General features: G+C 39.1%; 1 protein-coding gene and 1 pseudogene across 1 annotated transcript in view; both read left to right on the top strand.

Annotated features, from left to right (window-relative positions):
* Window positions 1-25,017, top strand: part of DARS1 (aspartyl-tRNA synthetase 1) — a 62,847-nt gene that overhangs the window by 16,086 nt on the left and 21,744 nt on the right. The window contains exons 4-6 of the mRNA XM_066345805.1: window positions 4,809-4,911; window positions 21,356-21,458; window positions 24,094-24,174. Coding sequence (XP_066201902.1) covers window positions 4,809-4,911; window positions 21,356-21,458; window positions 24,094-24,174 — 287 coding nt within the window. The remainder of the gene's footprint in view (window positions 1-4,808; window positions 4,912-21,355; window positions 21,459-24,093; window positions 24,175-25,017) is intronic.
* Window positions 7,987-10,467, top strand: LOC136378770 (trafficking protein particle complex subunit 14 pseudogene; annotated as a pseudogene).

The following is a 25,017-nucleotide window of genomic DNA, read 5'->3' as shown; positions in this document are numbered from 1 at the left end:
GGAGCATGGAGTGAGCTCAAGTATGTCCTATAAAACATGGAGCTCTATGTTGACATACAAGTCTTTGAAGAAGGAGGAACTGCTGAAATAGTTCATCAGCATTTGTCCCTAAGACAGCAGTCTTTATAGTGGAAACACCATAAGTAAATATTTGCTGTCTGTATATAGATTAAAGGTGGAATATGGCAAATGCTGAAAAGCCATGATAATGGCATATAATTCTAGATTTTGAGCTGATTTTAAGTTGACAGTTTCAGTATAAAGTTGTCCATTGATTTGCAAGAGCGATTTGCCATTTAGTGGAAGTTTCCCAGAGCCATTGTGGTTGATCCTTTGAAAAAAGGAACCACAATAATTTTGAAGCTCAAAACCTATAAGCTGTAAGGGTCACCTATGCCCCTTGATAATCCAGGAGGCAACAAGATCAAAATATGGAAGTGTATTCCATGGGCTATTAGATGGTTCAATGTGCCCAAGCTGTAGCTGCTCTTGGAACTTCCCTCCTTTTACTTACTGCTTGGGTTGAATCTTTTCTTTTTTTAATATTTTATTTCTCAATTATAGTTGATATACAATACTGTATTAGTTTCAGGTGTACAAGCCAATGATTAGATATAACTTACTAAGTGATCACTCTGATAAATATAGTACACATCTGACACCATACATAGGTATTACAGTATGATTAACTATATTCCCTATGCTGTACTTTACATCTCCTTGACTATTTTGTGACTACTAATTTGTACTTCTTAATCTTTTCACCTTTTTCATCCAGCCTCCCAATCCCACCTCTCATCTAGCAACTATAAAATTATTCTCTGTATCTGAGTCTGTATCTGTTCTGCATATTTATTTTGGTTTTAGATTCTACATATCAGTGAAAGCATATGGCATTTTTCTTTTTTTTTTTTTTTTTTTAGTGTGAGAGACAGAAAGAGGGACAGAGAGACAGGAAGAGAGAGAGAGATAAGAAGCATCAGTTCTTCATTGCAGCACCTTAGTTGTTCATTGATTGCTTTCTCATATGTACCTTGAGCAGGGGGCTCAGCAGAACGAATGACCCCTTGCTCAAGTCAGCAACCTTGGGCTTCAAGACAGCGACCTTTGCGCTAAAATCAGTGACTGTGGGGTCATGTCTATGATCCCACACTCAAGCCAGCAACCCCACACTCAAGCCAGATGAGCTGGCGCTCAAGCTAGCGACCTTGGGGTTTCGAACCTGGGTCTTCTATGTCCAAGGCTGACTATCCACTGCACTACTGCCTAGTCAAGCTGTCTGACTTATTTTACTCAGCCCAATACCATCTAGGTCCATCCATGTTGTTGGAGATGGCAAGATTGAATTCTCTATTTTATGGCTGGGTCATATTCCATTGTATACATGTGCCACTTCTTGATCCATTCATCTGTTGATAGATGTAAGGTATTTTCCCTGCTGAGGAAGAAAGAAGGGCGTAGCCACAAAGTGTGGATAGCAAAAGCTTTATTTAGTAGTGCGCATCCTCCACGAGGTTCTCTGGTCCACAAAAGGGGGAGGGGGGAATTTATAGGGTCGGTAGGGTGATGGCGAGTTGATACAACAGGGCAAAATTTCATTGGCTGACAAGTGGTCGTTTTTTTCAAAGGGCTCCTGGGAAGTTTCTTTTGGCGCGCATGGGTGTGGGCAGTTCCAGCCAAAATTCCCAGGCCTGGTTCCTCACATGACCTTCCCCCATTGCCAGCCAACCTCACAGTAGACACTTGGGTTGCTTCCATATCTTGGCTATTGTAAATACTACTGCAATGAATATATTGATATGTATGTGTCTTTGATTGATGCTGGGTTTCTTCAGATAAATACCCAGAAGTGAAATTGCTGGGTCCTTCTTTGTCTCTTGTTCTATAGCCTTTGTTTTAAAGTCTGTTTTATCTGGTACAGGTATTGCTACCTCAGCTTTTTTTTCCCCACTTTTATGGAATATTTTTTTCCATCCCTTACTTTCAATCTGTGTTTATCTTTCAATCTAAAGTGAGTCTCTTATAGACAGCTCACGCCTTACCTTTCTTCTATACCTGCTTCTCTGATTATATCATTATCTTAAAATATATATATATTTTGATTAGAAAAGTAGTACATCAACCCATTAAATTTAATTTTTAAACAAAAATTAAAAATAGTACACACTTACTAGAGAAAGTTCAGAAAATACAGAAGAATATGAAGGACAGAATAATTTCTTGAATTTCACTGTCCATTAATAGCCACATTTTGGTGTGTTTTTCCCCTACACAATCAATTTTAATACAGTTTTTACATAAATATAATCAAATTTTACTCTATGTATGGTTTTATCACATTTTCACATAGTAGGGTATCATGAGTGTCTAACAAATATTTATTTTGTGTTCCAAGCACTCAGCATAGTTTTTGCATGTAGCAATTCTGCTGTGAAATAGTAATAATAATCCTTAAATAAGAAACAAATGGTAGTGCTGCTATTAATAATAAAGTAGTTAAATTTATAGTTAATATTGTCACAACTCTAAATATATCATGTAATTTTGAAAATTATATAAGAAAATTCCATGAGTTACATACATTATCTTTTCATTTTGCAGATGAAGAACTGAGGCATAACATGTTTTAATCATTTTCCCACAGGCCCTTTCATTAGAAGTAGTCAACTGAATAGGATCCTGGGACTTTTGATTTCAGAGCCTTTACTTTTGACTAAACCCTTACACTAAGTGGTACCTTTCTCTCCCACCCCAAGTGCTGACTCAGAGTCATTTTTCTGTGCTCACAGTGTGCCCTGTAGAGCTCTCCATTTCCTCTCAAGATCTTTTTGTAACAGAGTTCATTGCAGGATCGTTTTGTAGTGCGGCTGAGTGTGTGCTGCCTGTCTGTACTGTTAGAGCAGCTAAAATACTAAATCATACTTGCTGCCTTCCAGTTCATGTTAACATTCTGTCTGAGTGGGCTACTGTTTGGGTGTGGTTTTAGTAGTTCCTGGAGTAATATCATTTTGATCTATCTGTAGATTTCTAACTTTATCAATCTTTATCCATTCAATGTACATGGAACTCTTTAAAAATTATACTTTTTGACTGGATCATATTCCAAAGGCAAGAGAAAATGAGTGTCTATATAGTGGTAAAAATATGTTAGTCGTATATGACTCAGAAGTCCATAGATTATGTTTGTGCTGGCACTTTGTTTGCAACCTTTTTTTTTTTTAAGCTCATGATTGCTGTTTGATTTTCATTTCAAAATGCTATGTTTAAAGTAAAAACTATACATCTGCTTGTATTTTTGCTTTTTTAAATTTTTTGCAAGGCTCATTCTCAGTTTAAAAACCAAAATTACATGGACGGACCTTGATAACATTATATTGAGTGAAATAAGTAAATCAGAAAAAACTAAGAACTATATGATTTCATACATAGGTGGGACATAAAAATGAGACTCAGGGACATGGACAAGATTGTGGTGGTTACCAGGGTTGATGAGGAAAAGGGAGGGTGTGGGGGGAAAGGAGGGGCACAAAGAAAACCAGATAGAAGGTGACGGAACACTGTATGATTTTGGGTGATGGGTATGCAACTTAATCAAATGTCAAAATAACCTGGAGATGATTTCTCTGAACCTGTGTACCCTAATTGATTAATGTCACCCAAATTAAAATTAATTTAAAAAAAAGAAAAAAAAACAAAATTATATTTTGATGTTTTACAAGACAAGCTGATGGGAAGAGTGATCTTGAAAAGGTTTATTTTGTTTTTTGAGGAAGTACTTTTCCAAAAGTTGACTGGAGACTCAAAAAGGATATGGTTTGGAGGAAAGGGATGTCATAAGGACACATAGTGACTAGAATCTTTTACAAATAATAGTTTTCAAAAGTTAAGAATAGGCCTGACCTGTGGTGGCGCAGTGGATAAAGCGTCGACCTGGAAATGCTGAGGTCGCCAGTTCAAAACCCTGGGCTTGCCTGGTCAAGGCACATATGGGAGTTGATGCTTCCAGCTCCTCCCCCCCTTCTCTCTCTCTGTCTCTCCTCTCTAAAATGAATAGATAAAAAAAAAAAAAGTTAAGAATAAGGAATGATGGTTCCTTGTCAAAGGAGGGGGAAATCAAGAGGCTGAAAATATGTAAAAATAAAACCTGTTATAGGGCATAAAGAGAATGATGCTTTGTAGACAAAGTAAGTTATTTGGAGTATAAAACAAAAAATGAAACTATTTAAAGGATGAAGGATTAGGAAGACAATAATGGAAAAATGAAGGATGTAAAACATGAAAGAAACTAGCCTGTCATTCTAAATTAGGCTCTTTAAAATGTGCTTTGATGGAAAATAAAATGGACCATCCCCATAGAATGCTGTGTTCTTGTTACTAAGCTCCTTATTAGTACTTCTGTGGTTGCATCATTGAAACTCCCACAAGCACAGAACCTTTGCTTGTAGAATATACTAGCTATTAAATGAATGTTGAAAGTGATTTGAAGTTACTTGGAATTTGTTTAATAAATCAATGCAATGACAGAATTTTTTTGATATATTTGTTTAAATTGGTGATTTACCTGTGTTGTCATAACAAACATGTTAAAAGCATTTTTGTTACTCGTAGTAGGAACTTGGGTTTTTTTAAAGCTTGCCATTTGAGTATGAGTATTTTGACTGTGAAAGCTGGATATACACTTGCTGTGTATGTGCCTGATGAATATACCTAGTAAACTTTGGCCCAATTTTAAAGTTGAGAGGCATTTTCCTTCTTTATAAAACCTGAGGTAGCATGTCCTTAATACATTTGTGTTCTGTCTTATTCAGGGAAGCAGTGTTTCTTAGTCCTACGTCAGCAGCAGTTTAATGTCCAGGCTCTTGTGGCAGTGGGAGACCATGCAAGCAAGCAGATGGTTAAATTTGCTGCCAAGTAAGTAAGCAATTATATCCTGTTGTCAGAATAAACAATAGTGAGAACCGAGACTCCCAGCAGTTTGGACCATTTTCATATATTAACATCAATGCTCCGTTTGTTTAAAAATGTAGTTATTTAAATTGTCAGCTCAGCATTGCTGAATACATTAAACTTACAAAGGAGAAAATATGGAGCGCAGGCTTGAAATTCATTTGAAACTGCTGAAGCAGCACTCTCTACAGACAAGTCACATTTACTTTCAAGTAGAGTAACAAAAAGCTTGGCAGCCTCAACATAGCAAAGCAGCTTTGTTTTGTTGTGTTTGCTGAGCTTCCTTTCCTCCCTCCCTCACTCAAATTCTGATTTGCATATTAAGCAACAAGTTTTCTAACTGAGTAAGTGTATAAATTTTTAAAATGTATTTTTGCAAATGATTCTTTCCTGGTAGAAGTAAAACATGTTATATACTGTGTTATGCCTTTCAACTTTGACACCCAATGGATTAAAAAAAGAAAGGTTAAAAAAAAATTGCTTGTTCATTTTTACAGTTGAGGAAACTGAGATTCAAAATACTGTTTTGACTAAGGTCTCTGACTCTAGGGCTCACACTTCTATAGTCTCTATGTCATCTTGCCTCTCTGGGGTAGTGTAATGATATTAGTTCAAGCCCTCCTGTTGGGCAAATGAGTTTGTAAAATTTGTATTTTTTGAGTTTGCTCACTTTTAGGGTTAAAAAATGGCTCTGGGCTGCACCAGGTATGTGATCTATGAAATTGCAAATTACCTTCCTGCTTGGGAAGGGCCACTGTCTTGCTAATGTTTGCTGGAGGAGAGGTTTTAGCACCAGAAAGTGTAGAAGGAGGAGGATGAGAGGGGAGAGAAGCCATGTTTGCAGAGTAAGAACAGAGAGAATGTAGGAGTATAGATGGGGAATCAGAGGTGAGGGGCTTTGGGAGCCCTACCGAGGTTTTGGGATCCTTTGATTCTAGGAGAAACCGGAGAAGATTCTCCTGGTTGTAGGATCGGATAATGTTTCAGGGCTTTATGAGCTCTGAATGAATGAAGAGGGAAGTATTATCCCTGTGTGTTTGCTCGTCTGCTGGTGCAAGACTTGAGTAAAGGATGGCCCACCATTCTTGGCTCCACTGTTTCTTTACTGTCTGTCCGAATTATGGAAACCTGCATGTCCATGACCATGACGGCGGCTACTGCTGGCCCTACACATCCACAACGTAGCTCTTAGAATACAACTTTAATGTCATCGAAATATGTTGATGTCTGGGAACGAGAAGCCCCATTGCTTTCTGCCTTAAAAATATCTCTTCTAGAGTGTGCAGCTTATTCTAGTATATATCCTCAAGTAGATAGCTGCTTTGTTTCTTGAGGGTGGTAATGACTGCTGCCCAGAGATACTGAGAACCAAAACTGGTGATTTAAAATTTTGATTTAAAAAGTATAACTCATTATAGAGTAATAAAAAATATATTTGAGTCATAAATTGATGTTAAAATCAGTTCCAGTGGAGAACTTAAAATTTTTTTAATCATCAGTAATTTTTATGAACTTGTCCCTTCTACTCTAAAGAGTTAGTTGCCTTTGTAAGGAACCACATCATTGTTAAAAAGCATGCTATAGGAAGTCCTAGCCAGAGCAATTAGACAAAGAAAACAATTTTATTTGCAATTGCAACAAAAAGGATAAAATACCTAGCAATAAACTTACAAAAGGAAGTAAAGGACTTATACACTAAAAATTGTAAGACATTGTTAAAAGAAACTGAAGACGACACAAAGAAATGAAAAGATATTCCATGTTCATGGATTGGAAGATTCAACATAGTTAAAATGGCTATATTACCTAAAGCAGCCCCTCTAAAATACCAATGGCATTTTTCACAGAAGTAGAATCAGAAAAATCATCAAATTTGTATACCACAGAAGACCCCCATATAACCAAAGCAATCCTGAGGAAAAAAAGACAAAGCCAAGGTATCCTCTACCTAAATCAAATCTTACTCCAAAGTGACAATCCAAACAGTATGGTATTGGCAGAAAATCAATATACAGACCAGTGGAACAGAGTTGAGAGCCCAGAAATAAACCCACACATATATGAGCAACTAAATTTTTGTAGACAAGCCAAAAACATACAATGAAGAAAAGAAAGCCCCTTCAATAAATGGTGTTGGGAAAACTGGAAAGCCACATGCCAAAGAAACTAGACTGCTCTCTTACACCGTACACAAAAATTACCTCAAAATGAGTTAAATATTTGAATATAAGACTTGAAACAATAAAACATATAAAAGAAAACATAGGCAGTAAACTTAGGACATTTGGCCTCAGGGGATCTCAGTGAACTCAACCCCAAAGGCAAGGGAAGTAAAAGCCAAAATAAAAGAATGAATCTCTGTCCAATTGAAAAGCTTCACAGCAAAAGAAATCAACAAATTAAAAGGCAGCCAGTTGAATGGAAGAAGATATTTGCAAACAATACCTCTGATAAGGGTTTAATATCCAAAATATATAAGGAACTCATACAATTCAACAGTAACAACAAAAAAAACACACCAAACAATCTGGCTTAAAAAATGGCCATAGGACCTATTCAGTAGACACTTTTCCAAGGAAGACATACAGATAGTCAAGAGATATATGAAAAGATGTTCAACATCACTACTTATAAGGGAAATGCAAACCAAAGCCACATTGAGATCCTACCTTACACTGTTAGAATGGCTATTTAACAATATGGCAAGAAATAGTATTTGAGAGATACTGAGAAAGTAGAACCGCCTCACACTGCTGGTGGGATGTAAATTTGTGTAGCCGCTTTGGGAAGCAGTATGGAGGTTCTCAAAAACTTCATAATAGAGCTACCATATGACCTAGCAATCAATCTTCTGGGTATTTGACCCAAATTTTTTGAAAACATTTATTTGTAAAGGTATACCCCATGTTCGTTGCAACATTATTCACAATAGCGAAGACATGTAAGCAATCTTAGTATCCATTGGTAGATGACTGGATAAAGAAGATGTGCCACATATGTATATACAATGTCATTAAAAAATATACTTAGTCGGGCCCCGCACCGGTTCCGGCCCCGCGGGGTCCCGGTTCCGGGTTCGTTGCCCCGGTTCCCGGCCCTGGCGGGTCTCCTGGGCCGGTCCAGCCGCGCGCAGTCCGCGCCGGGTGTCGGGACTCCCCGCACCTACGCCAGCGGCTCGCCCCCGGCCCGCGCAGTTCTCGCAGCCCCATGGAGTCCCAGTGCGACTACTCGATGTACTTCCCGGCAGTGCCGCTGCCGCCGCGCGCAGAGCTGGCGAGGGACCCGGGCCGGTACCGGGCACTGCCCCGGCGCAACCACCTCTACCTAGGGGAGACTGTCCGCTTTCTGCTGGTTCTGCGCTGCCGGGGCAGCGCGGGGTCGGGCGCTGGGGGTGGCCCGGGCTTGGGCTCCCGAGGGGCCTGGGCAGAACTGGCAACCGCCCTGGCAGCTCTGGCCTCGGTCAGCGCCGGAGGCGGGGCGACCGGGGGTGGTGGCTCCAGCGACCAGGATCCCGAACCCCCAGGGGGCGGTGATCCTGGCGGTGGGGGGTTGTTTCGAGGCTGCAGTCCCCTTCTCACCCACGGCCCGGGCCCTACCTCGGGAGGAGCGACCACGCTGCCTGTGGAGGAACCAATTGTGTCCACAGATGAGGTCATCTTCCCACTTACTGTTTCACTGGATAGACTGCCCCCAGGGACACCTAAGGCCAAGATTGTAGTGACTGTGTGGAAGCGGGAGGTTGAGGCACCAGAGGTCAGAGATCAAGGCTACCTGTGCTTGTTGCAGACCCGATTTCCTGGGGAGACCTTCTGGGGCGAGCAGAGTGCTTTCAAGGCCCAAGTGAGCACCCTGCTGACTCTGCTACCCCCTCCAGTTCTGAAATGCCGCCAGTTCACTGTGGCTGGAAAACACTTGACTGTTCTCAAGGTGCTGAACAGCTCTTCCCAGGAGGAAATTTCCATCTGGGATATCCGCATTCTCCCAAACTTCAATGCCAGTTATCTACCTGTCATGCCTGATGGCTCTGTTCTGCTGGTGGACAATGTCTGTCACCAATCTGGGGAGGTTTCCATGGGCTCCTTCTGTCGGCTCCCTGGTACCTCTGGCTGCTTCCCCTGCCTGCTCAGTGCGCTGGAGGAACACAACTTCCTATTTCAACTAAGAGGTGGTGAACAGCCACTTTCAGGGGCCAAGGAGGGCCTAGAAGTCCCCCTGGTTGCTGTGGTTCAGTGGTCTACCCCGAAGCTGCCCTTTACCCAGAGCATCTACACCCACTACCGCCTGCCCAGCATCCGCTTGGACCGTCCGTGTTTTGTGATGACTGCTTCTTGTGAGTCCCCAGTTCGGACCTATGAGCGTTTCACTGTCACCTACACGCTGCTCAACAATCTCCAAGACTTCCTTGCTGTGAGGCTTGTGTGGACTCCAGAACACGCGCAGGCTGGCAAGCAGCTGTGTGAGGAGGAGCGCCGAGCCATGCAGGCCGCCCTAGACTCCATTGTCTGCCACACGCCCCTCAATAACCTTGGCTTTTCCCGGAAGGGCAGTGCGCTCACCTTCAGTGTGGCCTTCCAGGCTCTAAGGACAGGGCTCTTTGAGCTGAGCCAGCACATGAAACTGAAGCTCCAGTTCACTGCCAGTGTGTCCCACCCTCCTCCTGAGGCCCGGCCCCTCTCTCGAAAGAGCAGTCCTAGCAGCCCAGCTGTCCGGGACTTGGTGGAGAGGCACCAGGCTAGCCTGGGCCGCTCTCAGTCCTTCTCCCACCAGCAACCCTCCCGCAGCCACCTCATGAGGTCGGGCAGTGTGATGGAGCGCAGAGCCATCACACCCCCTGTGGCCTCCCCTGTTGGCCGTCCCCTCTACCTTCCCCTGGAAAAGGCTGTGCTCTCTCTGGACAAGATTGCCAAGCGCGAGTGCAAAGACCTGGTGGTGGAACCTGTCAAGTAGTGCTGTACCAGCCTCTTATACTCCCATAAACCGAACGCCTCTGGAGGGGGTCCTTGTTCCAGGCTGTGCCTCCCTAGGGATTCCTCCTGTTGTGGGTGAGGAGGCCCCACAGGGTCGCCTGTCTGTGTCTGCTGCTGAGGGAAGAAGCTGTGAAATGGGCGGGTATGGCTGCAGCACTAAGCCAACAGTATTTCCCCGACTTCCTGGGGGGGCTGGCCCCACCCCTTGGTCTGGGCAAGGGTTCCAAGAGCTCCCTTGTTCCCCGCCTTGTACCTTCTAAGTTTACAAAGTGTTTTCTCATTCCTATTGTCTTTCCTGCCTCTGACATTCCCTCCCACCCAGCCACCCACCCAGGGCTGAGATTAGAGGGTGGTGATGGTAAGGGACCCGGACAATGACCCTCCTGTCTCTGAGGTGAGGGGAGATAGCTAGGTGGCCTGCCCCTCATGTTTACGTTTGCAGCCTGAAGCACTTTAAGTTGTGTGGGGTTTATTTTGTCTGTCCCTGTAACTTATTCTAGAACTACTGCTTCCAACTGAAATAAGACTATTAAATACCTATTCAGGAGGGAGAGAAAAAAAAAATATATATATATATATATACTTAGTCATTAAAAAAATATGAAATACTGCAATTTGCACTAACGATGGATCTTGAGAGTGGTATGCTACATGAAATAATTCAAATGGAAAAGGACAAGAACCACATGATTTCATTCATATATAAACTATATTTTAAAAAAAGCAAGAATGAACAAACTAAAAACTCATGGATACAGACAACAGAGTGGTGATAACCAAAAAAAGGGAGTTGGAGGGAGGACAGAGAGGGTAAAGGGAGTCATATGGTGACAAGGAGACTAGATTTCGGGTAGCAGGCACACAGTAGAGCAGGGGTCCCCAAACTATGGCCCACCGGCCACACGTGGCCCCCTGAGGCTATTTATCCGGCCCCGCCGCACTTCCGGAAGGGGCATCTCTTTCATTGGTGGTCAGTGAGAGGAGCACATTGACCATCTCATTAGCCAAAAGCAGGCCCATAGTTCCCATTGAAATACTGGTCAGTTTGTTGATTTAAATTTACTTGTTCTTTATTTTAAATATTGTATTTGTTCCCATTTTGTTTTTTTACTTTAAGATATGTGTAGTGTGCATAGGGATTTGTTATAGTTTTTTTTATAGTCTGGCCCTCCCAACGGTCTGAGGGACAGCGAACTGGTCCCCTGTGTAAAAAGTTTGGGGACCCTTGCAATAGAGTATATAGGTGTCATATTGTAAGATGCTCGCCTGAAACTTACAGTAACCAATGACACCCCAGTAAATTTAATTTTAAAAAATTTAATTTTAAAAAGTATGCTGTAAAAACAGTGACAGTAAAGATAGTTAGAAACTAGAGTTTTATGTTTGTCAAGTTACTTTTTTTAATAATTTCAATGTAAGAATATTTGATAGCTATAATTACAAACATGAAACATAAAAACTCACTAAGCAAATTTAATTAGATTCGTTTTTGCTTACTCTTTTGTCTTTTTTTCTTTTATCATCGTTAGCACTGCCACAGTTCATCTTACACATTCTTACACTCTGGATGTGAAAAAACAGTCACTCAGCAAAGCAGCTGGGTAGTATATTCAACTAATGTGGAAAATAAGACCACAGACTCAGATTTTAATATAAGAATTTATCCTTTACTAAGATTCTGGGTACAGGAAGGAAATGAAAGAATTTGGCTGGACAACTGATGCTGTTGTTTAATACATGAGGCTTTTTATTATACACTCTTACAAAGTAAAATCTCCTAGAATCGCTCTATTGTCAACAAGGAAAGAGATCTTGGGACATTCAGGTATGAGTGTCCTTTTAGATTAATTTGTTGTAGAGTGGTACTGATATTCAGTCAGTTCTGCTGTAATGTAACAGATGCATTCCAAAAATTACTGCTATGCAAAATTATGCAATAAAGAATTCAAGGTTTATGTAGAAATTTCACTTTAAAAAGACATGCTGTGTCCTTATGGAAGTGGGTGTCAGAGAATTGCAGCTCGTAAATTATTGTGACATTGTAGAGGAAGTCTGAAATCTGAGGGAAAGTTGGACCACCATGTGGATGGGTTTGGCTTATAATATAGGTAGATGTTTAAGGCGTGTATGTTTCATGTATTCCTACATGGCTTAGTTCACCAGAGTAGTGTATACAGTGGTTGTCTACATTGGCCTAGTATTTCTTACTGATGAAATCTGGCATAGATAAACAGGAAATTCTCAATATGCTCAGATTGAGCCCTAGTGTACCAATTGTGTTGGAATTAATTCACATTTTCAAAATGAATGTTATAGCAAAACTGACTATACACTTAAAACTGTCCAGTGAGTGGGTAAAAATGTAACAGTCTTAACAGTTTGCTGACTGCTTCTGTGTGGGGGTAAGGAAATGAACATGAAAATTGACTTCAAAGTTTTTAGTTTGCCTGACCTGTGGTGGCGCAGTGGATAAAGCGTCGACCTGGAAATGCTGAGGTCGCCGGTTCGAAACCCTGGGCTTGCCTGGTCAAGGCACATATGGGAGTTGATGCTTCCAGCTCCTCCCCCCTTCTCTCTCTCTGTCTCTCTCCTCTCTAAAATGAATAAATAAAATAAAATTAAAAAGTTTTTAGTTTAAGAAACTAAAATGACACCATCAATCTGGAGTAAATTCCCAGGGTGGGCTGGAACTAAGCAGAAGACACACTCTAGAGCAGGGGTCTCAAATGCGGCCCGCCGAACAATTTTGTGCAGCCCGCAGATTAATCCACGAACTACAGTTTCTGGTCGTTTTGTGACACTGAAAAGTGTTGCGTAACAGTTGCCTTTTGTAGACCTAGTGCGGCTGCCGAATAGCTGTGATCTTGCTCTGCGGCCCACATGCTGAGTTGAGTTTGAGACCCCTGCTCTAGAGCTATGATGAATGTACCTACCCTTAGAACACTTGACCAAGTACAGTGATGCTGAACAGGGTCGGGTCCATTAGCAATAAAGAAAGGGAAAGTCTTTTGGCTAGGCAGCAGGTAGTATCTCCTAAGCTTATATATGTTGAGTAATGTATATTGTGTAAATGCCAGCCTTTTGAGCAGCGGTTCTCAACCTGTGGGTCGCAACCCCGGCGGGATCGCCTAAAGCCATCGGAAAATACATAATGCATATCAGGTATTTACATTCCGAATCATAACTGTAGCAAATTTACAGTTATGAAGTAGCCACCAAAATTATTTTTTGGTTTGGGGTCACCGCAACATGAGGGACTGTATTGCGGGGTCACAGCATTAGAAAGGTTGAGCACCACTGCTTTTGAGTGTTTGGGAAAGCCCAAACAAAATAGGTCTTTTTGCCAAAAACCTTTTTTTTTTTTTTTTTCTGGCTGATGATATTCTGCTCCTCCCATTCTAAAAGTTTTCAAGTGTCTATATGCAACACCTTGGACTTAAAATTCCTTCATTTTTCTCCACAATCTTCACCATTACTTTAACAACTCACTCTTATGGCCACAGCTTGGATTTTGCCCCTCAGAACTTCATTTTAAACTCCTGTGGTCATTCTCTCCAACCATAATTTCCACCTTTCTTCCTCTCTTATGCCTCCTAATCTATTGGACTTCATCAAGACTTCTAATCTTTTTATCAATTTCCCTGTTCTTCCTAGTTTTTCTGTCCCCTTTTGATTTCATGCAACCCCGGTTCCATTCCTAGAACTACTGTCACTGCATCCTTATTCACTATTTCATGTCTCTGTTTCTTCTGCCCTGGGAATGCCTCACACTGCCTGCCCTGTAGACTCCTGACCCAGTAATCTTAACGCTGAGGTTAAAGAGTCTATTGTGTATTTGTGGCACAATTGATTTTATTTTCTTAGTTGATCCAATAGACCAGCGGTTCTCAACCTGTGGGTCGCGACCCCCGCTGGGGTCGCGACCCACAGGTTGAGAACTGCTGCAATAGACTATATTGTACTTTATTATGAAAATGGAGGTTTATGCTGCCTGTTTTCACTGTTCCTATGAATTCTTCAGGAGCTATTTTTTTTTATTTCTTATTTCCTAAGTATAATTTGAATTAGAAAAGAAAAATTTGGGAAATTCTTTGAATTCTACATAATATATTATCACTTGTATTATGATTAAAAACAGCACATGAACAACAACATATAAATTTTGGTGGATTCTATTATTTATCTAAATCAAAAATCCTTACTTTTAGGCGTTTTTATCTTAAGAAATTTGAGGCCCAGTGAAACATAAGTTAATTCAAATGAATATTTAGTAACATTTACTTTGAGAAGCTAGCCGCATTAGTTAGTGAGACAACAAACCATTCTGTTAGAATCTTTGTTTTGGAAAATAGCATAGGTAGAAATATGTTCATGAGAATAAAGGCTATTTCTATCTTCATTTAATTTTCATTCTGTCTTAGGTCAGTTTTTACATATGAAATGTTTATCTTTAACTAGGGCAGTGCCTGAGAACTGTTTGTTTATTCTCAAGGTGTTTTCATTTGAATAGTGCTACCCGAAGAGATTGGACATTTAAAACGTGAACTTCCTACACAACAAAGTGGGAGAACTAATCGTATTTATATGTTAATTCCATGAGGCCCTGCATTTAACTCTATTCCCTCTGGCCATATACCAGGTGGAATAAAGCAAGGACTCCACTATTAAAAATATCAAATCAGATAGTTCCAGCTGGGGTTTTCTAATCATTTAAAAGGCAAAATATGAGGTCATTTTTAATATCTTAAGTAGGTAACTATCTTAACATTTACTTTAGATATTAAATCTGAAACTCTTATTTTTGCCTTACTAGCTAGATTGTACTGCTCTAGCTTTTGAGTATTGTTTTTAAGAGCAACATTTAGAGCCTAATGTGGGGTCAGTTGTTTTTCCCAAAATTACCTTTCGTGGGAGTAGCCAGTTCATCAATGCACTAATCTGAAAAGCTGACTTACCAATTGAATGTAAGTGCCATAGGACTCTTTACATTATTTTAATCAATTTTTTGGAAAGATCAATGTTCTCATGGTTGAATGCATATAAAAATGAAGCAACCAAATGAGTTACATAGAAAGGCTGGCAAATTTCACTCCCTGGATATCTTTTAAGAACAGATCCTTATTGTGTATCCGAAATGATATGAGATCTTTAAATGAAATTTGTCAGGAGGCAGGAATATGGGATATTTCCAGGCCTGTGTTTCTGGATTCCCATCTTATGTTGACATTAGTTTTCTAATATTTAGTAACTGGTATTTGAAGATGATTGATATTAAGTTGTCCTATTTTTTTCTTTTTAATAATTTTTTTTAATTTAGTGCCATTATAAAGTAATGAACAGAATACTCTGTATTAGTCATAATTGAGTCTAGTAAAGACATTTCTTTTTTAAGGCAGCCCTGGTGGCTTTTTTGTATTGACTGTTATTAAAGTCTACAGTGAATATAAATGCAAGTTTCTGAAGTTTAAAGCTGACGTTATAGTGACTACTATAAGGGCTACAGTTAGTTTGAATAGCATTTGTTAAAGTTAAAAATTATATTTTGTTATTTGTGCTTATGTAACGCCTTCTTCCAAGCATAGAAATGTTTGGATTCTTTTAAAAAGATACTTTTAGACTGTTATTTTATATATTTGTGGGGTTTTTTTCTTTGGATTAGTCATTATGTGGTTAAGTGATTTATTGGTAGCTGATGAGTCACAAGTATCTTTCTCATTTGCTAATGTGAGTCACCTAGCTGCACCAGGTTTGTTTATTTTCTTTCCTTTTTTACATAAAAATAAAAATTTTACTTGGTGACTTAAAATTTTAGTTTGCTACATTAACTTTTAAAATTGTAGAATACCAAAATACTCAGAAGTCTCATTAATTTAGAAAACTTATTCAGCACCTGCCCTAGTGCAGGCACTTTCGGGGCTTGGGTACACAATGACACATCGCGCTTAAGGAACTAAATTTAGGGAAATGGTAAAAATAGATAAAACAGTTGCATGCAGAGACATGTTACAGGTGCTGTGGTAGAAGCATATGTATATATAACTCATCTATAGTTGAGGCCCAGAGGAGGGTGGGCATGTGGGTGGGTACCCCTTGAGCATCATAAGGGTAAGTTGGTGAACATAGACAAGGTCATTATACTGTTGTGGATTATAACTCTGACCAATGGTACCTAGATGGTTTGTACCTCTTTGTTGGAATGAAGTAGTTATCTATTGTAGGAGGAAACAGAACTTCTGTATTTGGCCTTGTCAGTACTTCTTTGAACAGTTACTGGTATTGAAAATTTTGATAAAGATACACTTTAAAAGTAGGTCTAAAGTCTGTCAAAATTTCAGTTCATGGGCCCTGGCCAGATAGCTTAGTTGGTTAGAACATTGTCCCAAAGCACAGAGGTTGCTGGTTTGATCCCCAATCAGGGCACATACAGGAACAGATTAATATTCCTGTCTTTCCATCTCTCTCTCTAAAATAAATAAATAAAGCTTTTAATCTAGTTTATGGAATTAAATTCTTCTAAGTTAACTATAACTTTGATAACTTCATGTTTTATACAAAGATTCTGATGAATTTCTGTTGAGGCTGGCGGCGGCAGGACATCCAGATGCATCCGCGTAACTGGACAAGGCAGCATGATTCTGGGGCATTTGGAAACTATTCATGAAGTGCCTGTTTCTTCCAGTTTCTTTCACATAAAATATAATAGAATCTGGAAGCTCATGAACTTCTAAGAATGAGAATGTGTAATTTCAAAGTGAACTGCTGATGGTACATTCTGGAGTATTTAAAATTTGGTACTAATTTTTGAGTCCAACAGACCTCTCATTGCAATAATTTGTACATGATCTTTCTTACTAGTTATGTGATCTTAGGCTAAGTACCTGACCTGTTAGTCTCAGTTTTCTCAACTGTAAAATGATGTTATTACCTACATTGTGGGCCTTTGTGAAATTTAACTGAAGCACTTCACAGAGGAACTGGAACATAAAAGGAAATTCATGTAAGAATAGTGATAGTTTTATTTGAGCTATATAAAAAAACTATACTTCAACATTAAAAAATACAGAGAAAATGAACAAAAACTGTAGAATGATGTTAGAAAATTTATGAAGCATTCCATATTTTTTGCAAATGAGAAAAAGTATGGAGGCATACTGACCAAATAATAAACAGTGATTGTGTATAGGAAGATTGGGTTGGATATATAATGAGGGACTTAAACTTTTAAATTTACATGTTTATAATAACATTGGAATTTTTAATAAGTATAATATTTTATAGTGTAACTATCAAAAATGTTCAGAGATAGCTACTCAGCCCGATAGTTGATATATCTTCTATCTGTGTTCATCCTTATTATAGTTCAGTGGTCCCCAACCCCCGGGCCGCGGACCAGTACCAGTTTGTGGGCCATTTGGTACCGGTCCGCAGAGAAAGAATAAATAACTTACATTATTTTCGTTTTATTTATATTTAAGTCTGAACGATGTTTTATTTTTAAAAAAGGACCAGATTCGCCTGACCAGGTGGTGGCGCAGTGGATAGAGTGTCAGACTGGGATGTGGAGGACCCAGGTTCGAGACCCTGAGGCACCAGCTTGAGCGTGGCTCATCTAGTTTGAGCAAAGCTCACCAGCTTGGATCCAAGGTCGCTAGCTCAAGCAAGGGGTTACTCAGTCTGCTAAAAACCCATGGCCAAGGCACATATGAGAAAGCAATCAATGAACAACTAAAGTGCCCCAACGAAAAACTGATGATTGGTGCTTCTCATCTCTCCATTCCTGTCTGTCTGTCCCTATCTATTCCTCTCTCTGACTCTCGCTCTGTCTCTGTAAAAAAAAAAAAAAGACCAGATTCCCTCTGTTACATCTGTCTAAGGCTCTCTCTTGACGCTTGTCTCGGTCACGTGATACATTTTTCCGTCCCACCCTAAAGGCCAGTCCGTGAAAATATTTTCTGACATTAAACCTGTCCGTGGCCCAAAAAAGGTTGGGGACCACTGCTATAGTTGATATATTAACTGTTCTTTCCTTTTCAAAACATGTTACTTCCTTGCATATCTAATGCTATTCTCTTTTGACATTTTTTTAAGGTCTTTGCTCTTCTTCCACCCAGACTTCTGTCATGGTCTTCAGTGTTTCTAAAGGATAGTAAATAATAGGTATAAATGATATTGATACCCAAAAAACTGATATGTGTGACAAAAGCAAGAGCTAATTTCAGATAAGTCATTTTCAGGTTGTTTGTTTCAGGCAGTGCTGATTTTGAATCATGTCTATAAACCAGCCTTCCTTACCTGAGTGTCACTTGAAAGAGAACAATGTTCACTTGAATGGATAAATTCTACTCTGTTTGATAAGAAATTAACCCTAATATTTTACAGTAAAATTTCATCTGGTTTTTTAAAGTATCTTTTCATATACTATTTCAGAGACTTTTATTATGATCAGCTGATATCTCATTGATAAGCAAGTAATAAGGCCATAAAACCAAATTCTAGGGGCAGAGAAATATCTTCTGTCTACTGGGAAGCCATGGGTGAATGCTACCACTACAGTGGAATGAAGACTTGGGACAGATAATTTAGTGTACTATAGAGATGTGCTAAGAACTTTTAATTTTTTTTTTCAGAAACATTAAATAGACGTTACTCATTATTTTAGATTGAAGATTAACTCCCTCAAGTGCTGAACCTAGTTTGACAATTTTAACAGATTCTTTGAAGTCTATTTTATACATTTTTCCTTTTTAACTTTTTCTTAGTAACAGAGGGCTAATATTATGAACCTCTGTTAATGTACTGGGTAACAATGTGATTCTTAGCCACTTCCCTGTTTTTCTTTGTTTTGTTTTGTTCTGTTAATATATATTCATCAGTCAACTGTTATTTAATCCTAACAGTTGTGCCTATTTCTAATAGTTCACCAGACATTTTTTAAATTTTCTGCTTCTTGTGTACCCTACACAGGAAAAAATTTAATCAAGATTGAGAGAACTAGGGATAATGAAGATGTCTCTGGGTTATTAGAGAGGTACTAAGTAGTAAACTGTGTGGCACTCGTGTTGGAAAGATGGGATTTTATTCCTTCAGATAACTTAGTACTATTTGTTTTTCTCCCAAGTTGCAGGTTTTATAATTGCATTGTTCATATATTTTATCATTGTTTTTAAAAAGAAAAACTTAATAGCCAATTCTAAATATTTTTATAAAATACTTTATGTAAATAATGGTGCTTCTTATAATCTAAAAATCTGTTTTATTTTCTAAACACAGTTTACATTAGAAGTTAACTATTAAATTGACAGTTTCTAATGGATGACATGAAGTCTGTTGTGCCTATTAGGATTTTTTAATATCAAGGCTATACTAATTTATTTGTAAAGTGATTAATTATATGTAGGGTCAAAATATATAGCAGAAATAATAAAAATAGGTGACTTAGCTCTTGAAAAGATGTATTTTTATTACTTCATTCATTTCTCCTACAATAAAACAGTACTCAGGAGTTCCTCTACTTTTCACCATGGATTTTTTTTTAGTTGCCTGTTAGATATAATCCTCTTTTAAAATGTAGACATAGTGGCATGTTAGTTTCAAAATGTACAAGTGAAACTTTAATAGGATCTCTTTATAGTAATAGCTAAGCTATAGTATATACATTATAAAGTATTAAGACATCTTTACATACAATATCAGTTAAAATCATTAGATATTTTCTACAAAGTAGAATTTTATCTAATACTGGCAATAGCTTATTCAAGTATTCCTATTCTTATATTGATTTTAATTATATGCATTATAACTTCTTATTAGTTCTAACTAGCAAATTCTAGTCTAACCCTTTCTCACAAATTTGTCTTTTTTGTTTTAATGATTTTTCTTCTAAATTCATGTCTTCAAATGGGATAGATATAGACATGAATGTATATAGATGTTAATATAGTTTCTTCAGTATACAACATTTTAGATATTAGGCTATAGCCCTAGTTCAGGAGATATGAAAATGCAAGAAATGTGGGTACTTAGTGATTTTTTAAGATGGTAACATACAGAATTTTAGGCAGTGTAGCAGCGTGAAGTGAAAGAAAATTTTTTTCTTCACTTTTCATCTGTTATCCTCATTTTGATCCTTTTCTAACCCTGAGCAAATGTTCATTGAAATGTATGTGGCAGTCTCTTTCGTAAAATAAACATTGTTGGATTTCTGGAATCTTGTCAGGTAGCATCATAACTGCTAAGGAAGAACTTGATACCTCATCAGAAGGAATAGAATTTTTACTATGAGAGTTACATCTAGGCCCTGGCAGGTTGGCTCAGCCATAGAGCCTTGTCCCAGTATGGGAATTCCTGGTCAGTTCATACAGGAAAAGCGACCATCTACTTCTCTACCCCTTCCCCTCTCTTTCTTTCTCTCTTCTCCTCCCACAGCTATGGCTGTATTGGTTTGAGCATGTTGGCCTCGGGCACTGATGATGGCTTCATGGCCTTGCCTCAGGTGCCAAAATAGCTTGGTTGCTGAGTGACAAAGCAGTAGCCCCAGATGGGCAGAGCATCGGCCCTTGGTGGATCCCAGTTGAGGCACATGCGGGAATCTGTCTCTCTGCCTCCCTGCCTCTCACTTAAAAAAAGAGAGTTACATATTTGTTTTGCTTTGTTTAGATTCTGGTCATGTGTTTTGTAAGATTCTGGGTATGAAAATGAACCATGAGAAGTTAATATAAAACTTCACTAAGGTTTATGACATTAACAGATAAACAAGGAGTTCAGGCCAGATTTTCCTAATACGTGTTTTCCATTTCAGAATTTGAGTGTCTTTTGTGCAAAGTTCAAGTTTGCCAAAGAATTAAACTGCCCAGAAAATGCATTTATTTTACTCTTAGTGTATATTAAGCTTTCTGTAGCCATTCTTAAATGAGATCACAGAATCCAATAGGCTGTCTACCATAAATCCAGTCAATGACAGTATATACCCAGAAAGTGTGGGCAGTGAGGATTTAATTGCAGCACCCCAATGTCCTTTTATTACCTTGAAATCTATTCAGTTGACCTTCTTCTGTTGTTTAGTTCCGTTAGCAGTAATTGCATCTATTGAAGCCAGTGTTTCTTGTTATAGTAAATGCTGATCTTAGTAAATTTCAACTATAGGAAAGGAAGTGTTCTTTAATAAATAATTGAAAGACTTTTTCCTACTTTCCATGATTCATTGCTAGTCTCCTATTGCCTTTTATTCCAGAGTATTTTATGAATGATTACTAAATTATGGCATCTAGAAAATCATCTCTTCAGTGAATCTCACCAAGGGTGTTGCATAAGAGCTTACTGTTAAATAGACTGAATTCATCTATTAAATAAGAGCTTAATATATTCAGCTTTCCTGTTGAAACAACAAATGAGTTCTGAGCCCTCTGATGAGATGATTAAAGTTGGAGGTTTTCTTTTGACAGCATCAACAAAGAGAGCATCGTAGATGTAGAAGGTGTTGTGAGAAGAGTGAATCAGAAAATTGGAAGCTGTACACAGCAAGATGTAGAGTTACATGTTCAAAAGGTAACTTTTTTCAAAAAATAAATTTGTGTACAGAAATAGATTTGAGTAGTTCATATAACTTATTCATGTTAAATCTATGTCTTCGTAATAATTAAAGTTGATATAAAATGTTGAGATTTATAAATTACTTAATCAGTTAGCTTTTGTTTTATAACAAACTGTCCCATACATAGTGACTTAAAACAATAATTATTCGCTCAATTTTTTGTGCATTGGGCTCATCAGTATCAAGCATCAACTGGATTCACTGGTATTTTTGGAACATCTTTTCCTGTGGCCTGTCTTCATCTAGCAAGCTAGCCCACACTTGTTGACATGGTACCAGCAGCAAGAGAGGGAAGCCTTAGTGTGCAAACACTTCAAGCTTCTGCTTGTGTCACGTTTGCTAAGAATTTCATTGGTCAAAGCAAGTGACAAGGCAAAACTCAGATGTAAGAGGTGGAGAAATAGATTCCACCTTTTGATGGTAGGAAAGGAACCATCATTGAAAAGGACATGTATAGAGAGCAGAAGGAATTATGGCAGCCATTTTTGCAAACAATCTACCATAGTCGCGCAGGGAAGGAAAAATGTAAAACACATTGAAAAAGCCTATTTACTATGATGAACCTATTTTGCTATGAATTTTCTTATGATATACTTTTAAACATTTATTAATTATGCTAATTTTTAATCATTACCTTATAATCATTTTCTGATAGTTTACATTATAGAAAAATCAAGAGAAAATATCATATTAGTCTTACATTCTAGTAGTAACCTCTTTTCATGCACGATTTATCCCACATCTATTTTCTTCTCCGTCATAAAAACTGAAAGTGTTCATTATCATTGCCTTTTAAAATACTAGAAGTGAATTCAAACATACTTAGTACTGTTGAAATAACGCTGCAATTTTGAACCTGCAGTTCTCGGGTCCAGGCCTAGTTTGTGTTTACAAAATGCCTCATTAATCTCTCAAGCAATCTACCTGACTGCTCTGTCTTACCTATGCACACGCAGGCACACACAGCCCGTGAGCATAGTTAAGATAGAGCAGTCAGGCAGACTGACTGACAGACAGACAGATGCAGAAAGACCCATGTACACACACTATTTGGGAGTAAGTTTATTTAACTGGAATTGGTTGTCATGGAACTTTTCAAGACTTAGAATAGCTTGCATTTTTTACTGACCTAACTTGCCAATTTACTTTCTTCTCTTTGTTCCTCACTTGAAGACAACTCTGCCAAGAAATATATAACTTAGTAAAGGCAAATGTAAGGGTATGCTAACCAAGAAAAACAACCCCCTATCTTCCAAGCAACATCTTTTTCAGTACTTTAATAAATTATTATTTTTTTTTTTAGCAAGCTAGAGAGAGAGAGAGAGAGAGAGATAGGAAGGGAGAGAGATGAGGAGCATCAACTTGTAGTTGCAGCACTTTAGTTGTTCATTGCTTTTCATACATGCCTTGACCTGGGAGGCTCCAGCCAAGCCATTTACTTTGAGCTCAAGCCAACAACCTTGGGCTTCAAGCCAGTTACCTGTGCTTTAGCAGGCTTTCGAGGCATAGTTGGGAATAATTAATAGGGTAACGCGTTTTTTAAGGGTAGATAATTCATTATGACCTAACTGCTTTTTAGCACTAAAATGTGCTGTTTCTGTGAGTGAATATTGAGGGATTTTAACCTTAAAGGAATGCCCCCTTAAGATGCTCCCAACCAGGAGAGTAGCAGGAAAGGAGACACAACATGTTCAATGAAAGAAGGCAATGAAGAGATATTTAGAAACAGCATGAGAAAAGGAGGTAGAGGAACAGGTAGAGTTGGGCTGACTTTAGTGATAGTAGAAAAATGGCTAAATGCTGTTACCAGTAATAATAACTAATTTCAGTGTGACCAGATAGTAGTACAGTGGATAGAGTGTTGACCTGGGACACTGGGGACCGAAGTTTGAAACCTTGAGGTTATAAGCTTGAGCACAGGCTCATCCAGCTTGAGCATGGGATCGTAGATATGACCCCATGGTCGGTGGCTTGAGCCCAATGGTCACTGCCTTGAGCAAGGGGTCACTGGCTCAGCTTGAGCCCCCTGGTCAAGGCATGTATGAGAAGCAATCAATGAACAACTGAAGTGCCACGACTATGAATTGATGCTTCTCTTCTCTCTCCTTTCCCCTCTCTCTCTCTCTCTCTCTCTCTCTCTAAAAAATAATTTATTTCAAATGAGCAAAGTGTTTTCTCATTATTCCATTTGACTCTTAGCTTCAGACCTCATTTTACAGAGTAGAATGTTGAAGTCCTGAGGTTAAGTGATTTACCTAACAACAGCTTTTATGTGACAAAGTGACACCTTAAACCTAGACCCCCTCAACTGCAGTTATTCCTGCTCTATCACATCGGTACACACTTATAGTTCACAAGTATTTGATTGGTACATGTTATCTCATGTGACTGTTTCAGCAGCCCAGGGAGGTAGGCAAGAAATTATTACCCCATTTGATAAGTGAAAAAACATGTGCCATACTGTGTGATCTTAGTAGTTTCAGGTATGCAAATATGCTTCATGTTTAAATCGATTGTAGATTTTATTTTTAAGCAAAAGATAACAGGTTTTGTGTGTTTGTGATATTTTTGGTAACCTCTCACTTTCAGATTTATGTGATCAGTTTGGCTGAACCCCGTTTGCCTCTACAGCTGGATGATGCCATTCGGCCTGAGGTAGAAGGAGAAGAGGTAAAAATTATGTTTGAAACACTGTGCTTCCTCTGTATGTTTAGTTTGTGAAACATTGAAACCTTGATGCTCTATTTTTATATGAAGGGTACCTGTTGATATGCTTTTCATTTTCATTTAAATTTATTCTTACACCAACAATTCTCAAACTTTTTGATCAATAGTTCTATTTATACTCTTAAAAATAATTGACTGCCCTGGCCAGTTGGCTCAGCGGTAGAGCATAGGCCCAGTGTGTGGATGTCCCGGGTTCGAACCCCGGCCAGGGCACACAGGAGAAGTGCCCATCCGCTACTCCACACCTTCCCCTCTTCTTTCTCTCTGTCTCTCTCTTTCCCTCCTGCAGCCAAGGCTCCATTGGAGCAAAGTTGGCCTGGGCACTGAAGATGGCTCCATGGCCTCCTTCTCAGGCGCTAGAATGGCTCCAACTGCAGTAGAGCAATGGCCCCTGGTGGGCATGCCTGGTGGATCCCAGTTGGGCACATGCGGGAATTTGTCTGCCCCCCCTTATCACTTTGGAAAAATTTTTTTTAAAAATACCCTTAAAAAATAATTGAGCCTGACCAGGCAGTGGCGCAGTGGATAGAGCGTCGGACTGGGATGCAGAGGACCCAGGTTCAAGACCCTGAGGTCAAGCCTGAGGTCTCCAGCTTGAGCGCAGGCTCATCTGGTTTGAGCAAAAGCCTACCAGCTTGAACCCAAGGTCGCTGGCTCCAGCAAGGGGCTACTTGGTCTGCTGAAGACCCACGGTCAAGGCACATATAAGAAAGCAATCAATGAACAACTAAGATGTTGCAACACGCAATAAAAAACTAATGATTGCCCTGGCCGGTTGGCTCAGTG

The sequence above is a fragment of the Saccopteryx leptura genome, chromosome 7 (genome assembly GCF_036850995.1).
Source record: "Saccopteryx leptura isolate mSacLep1 chromosome 7, mSacLep1_pri_phased_curated, whole genome shotgun sequence".
In the NCBI taxonomy this organism is placed as follows: Eukaryota; Metazoa; Chordata; class Mammalia; order Chiroptera; family Emballonuridae; genus Saccopteryx; species Saccopteryx leptura.
Note: the sequence above shows the minus strand (reverse complement) of the source record. Positions and strands in the feature narration are given on the sequence as shown.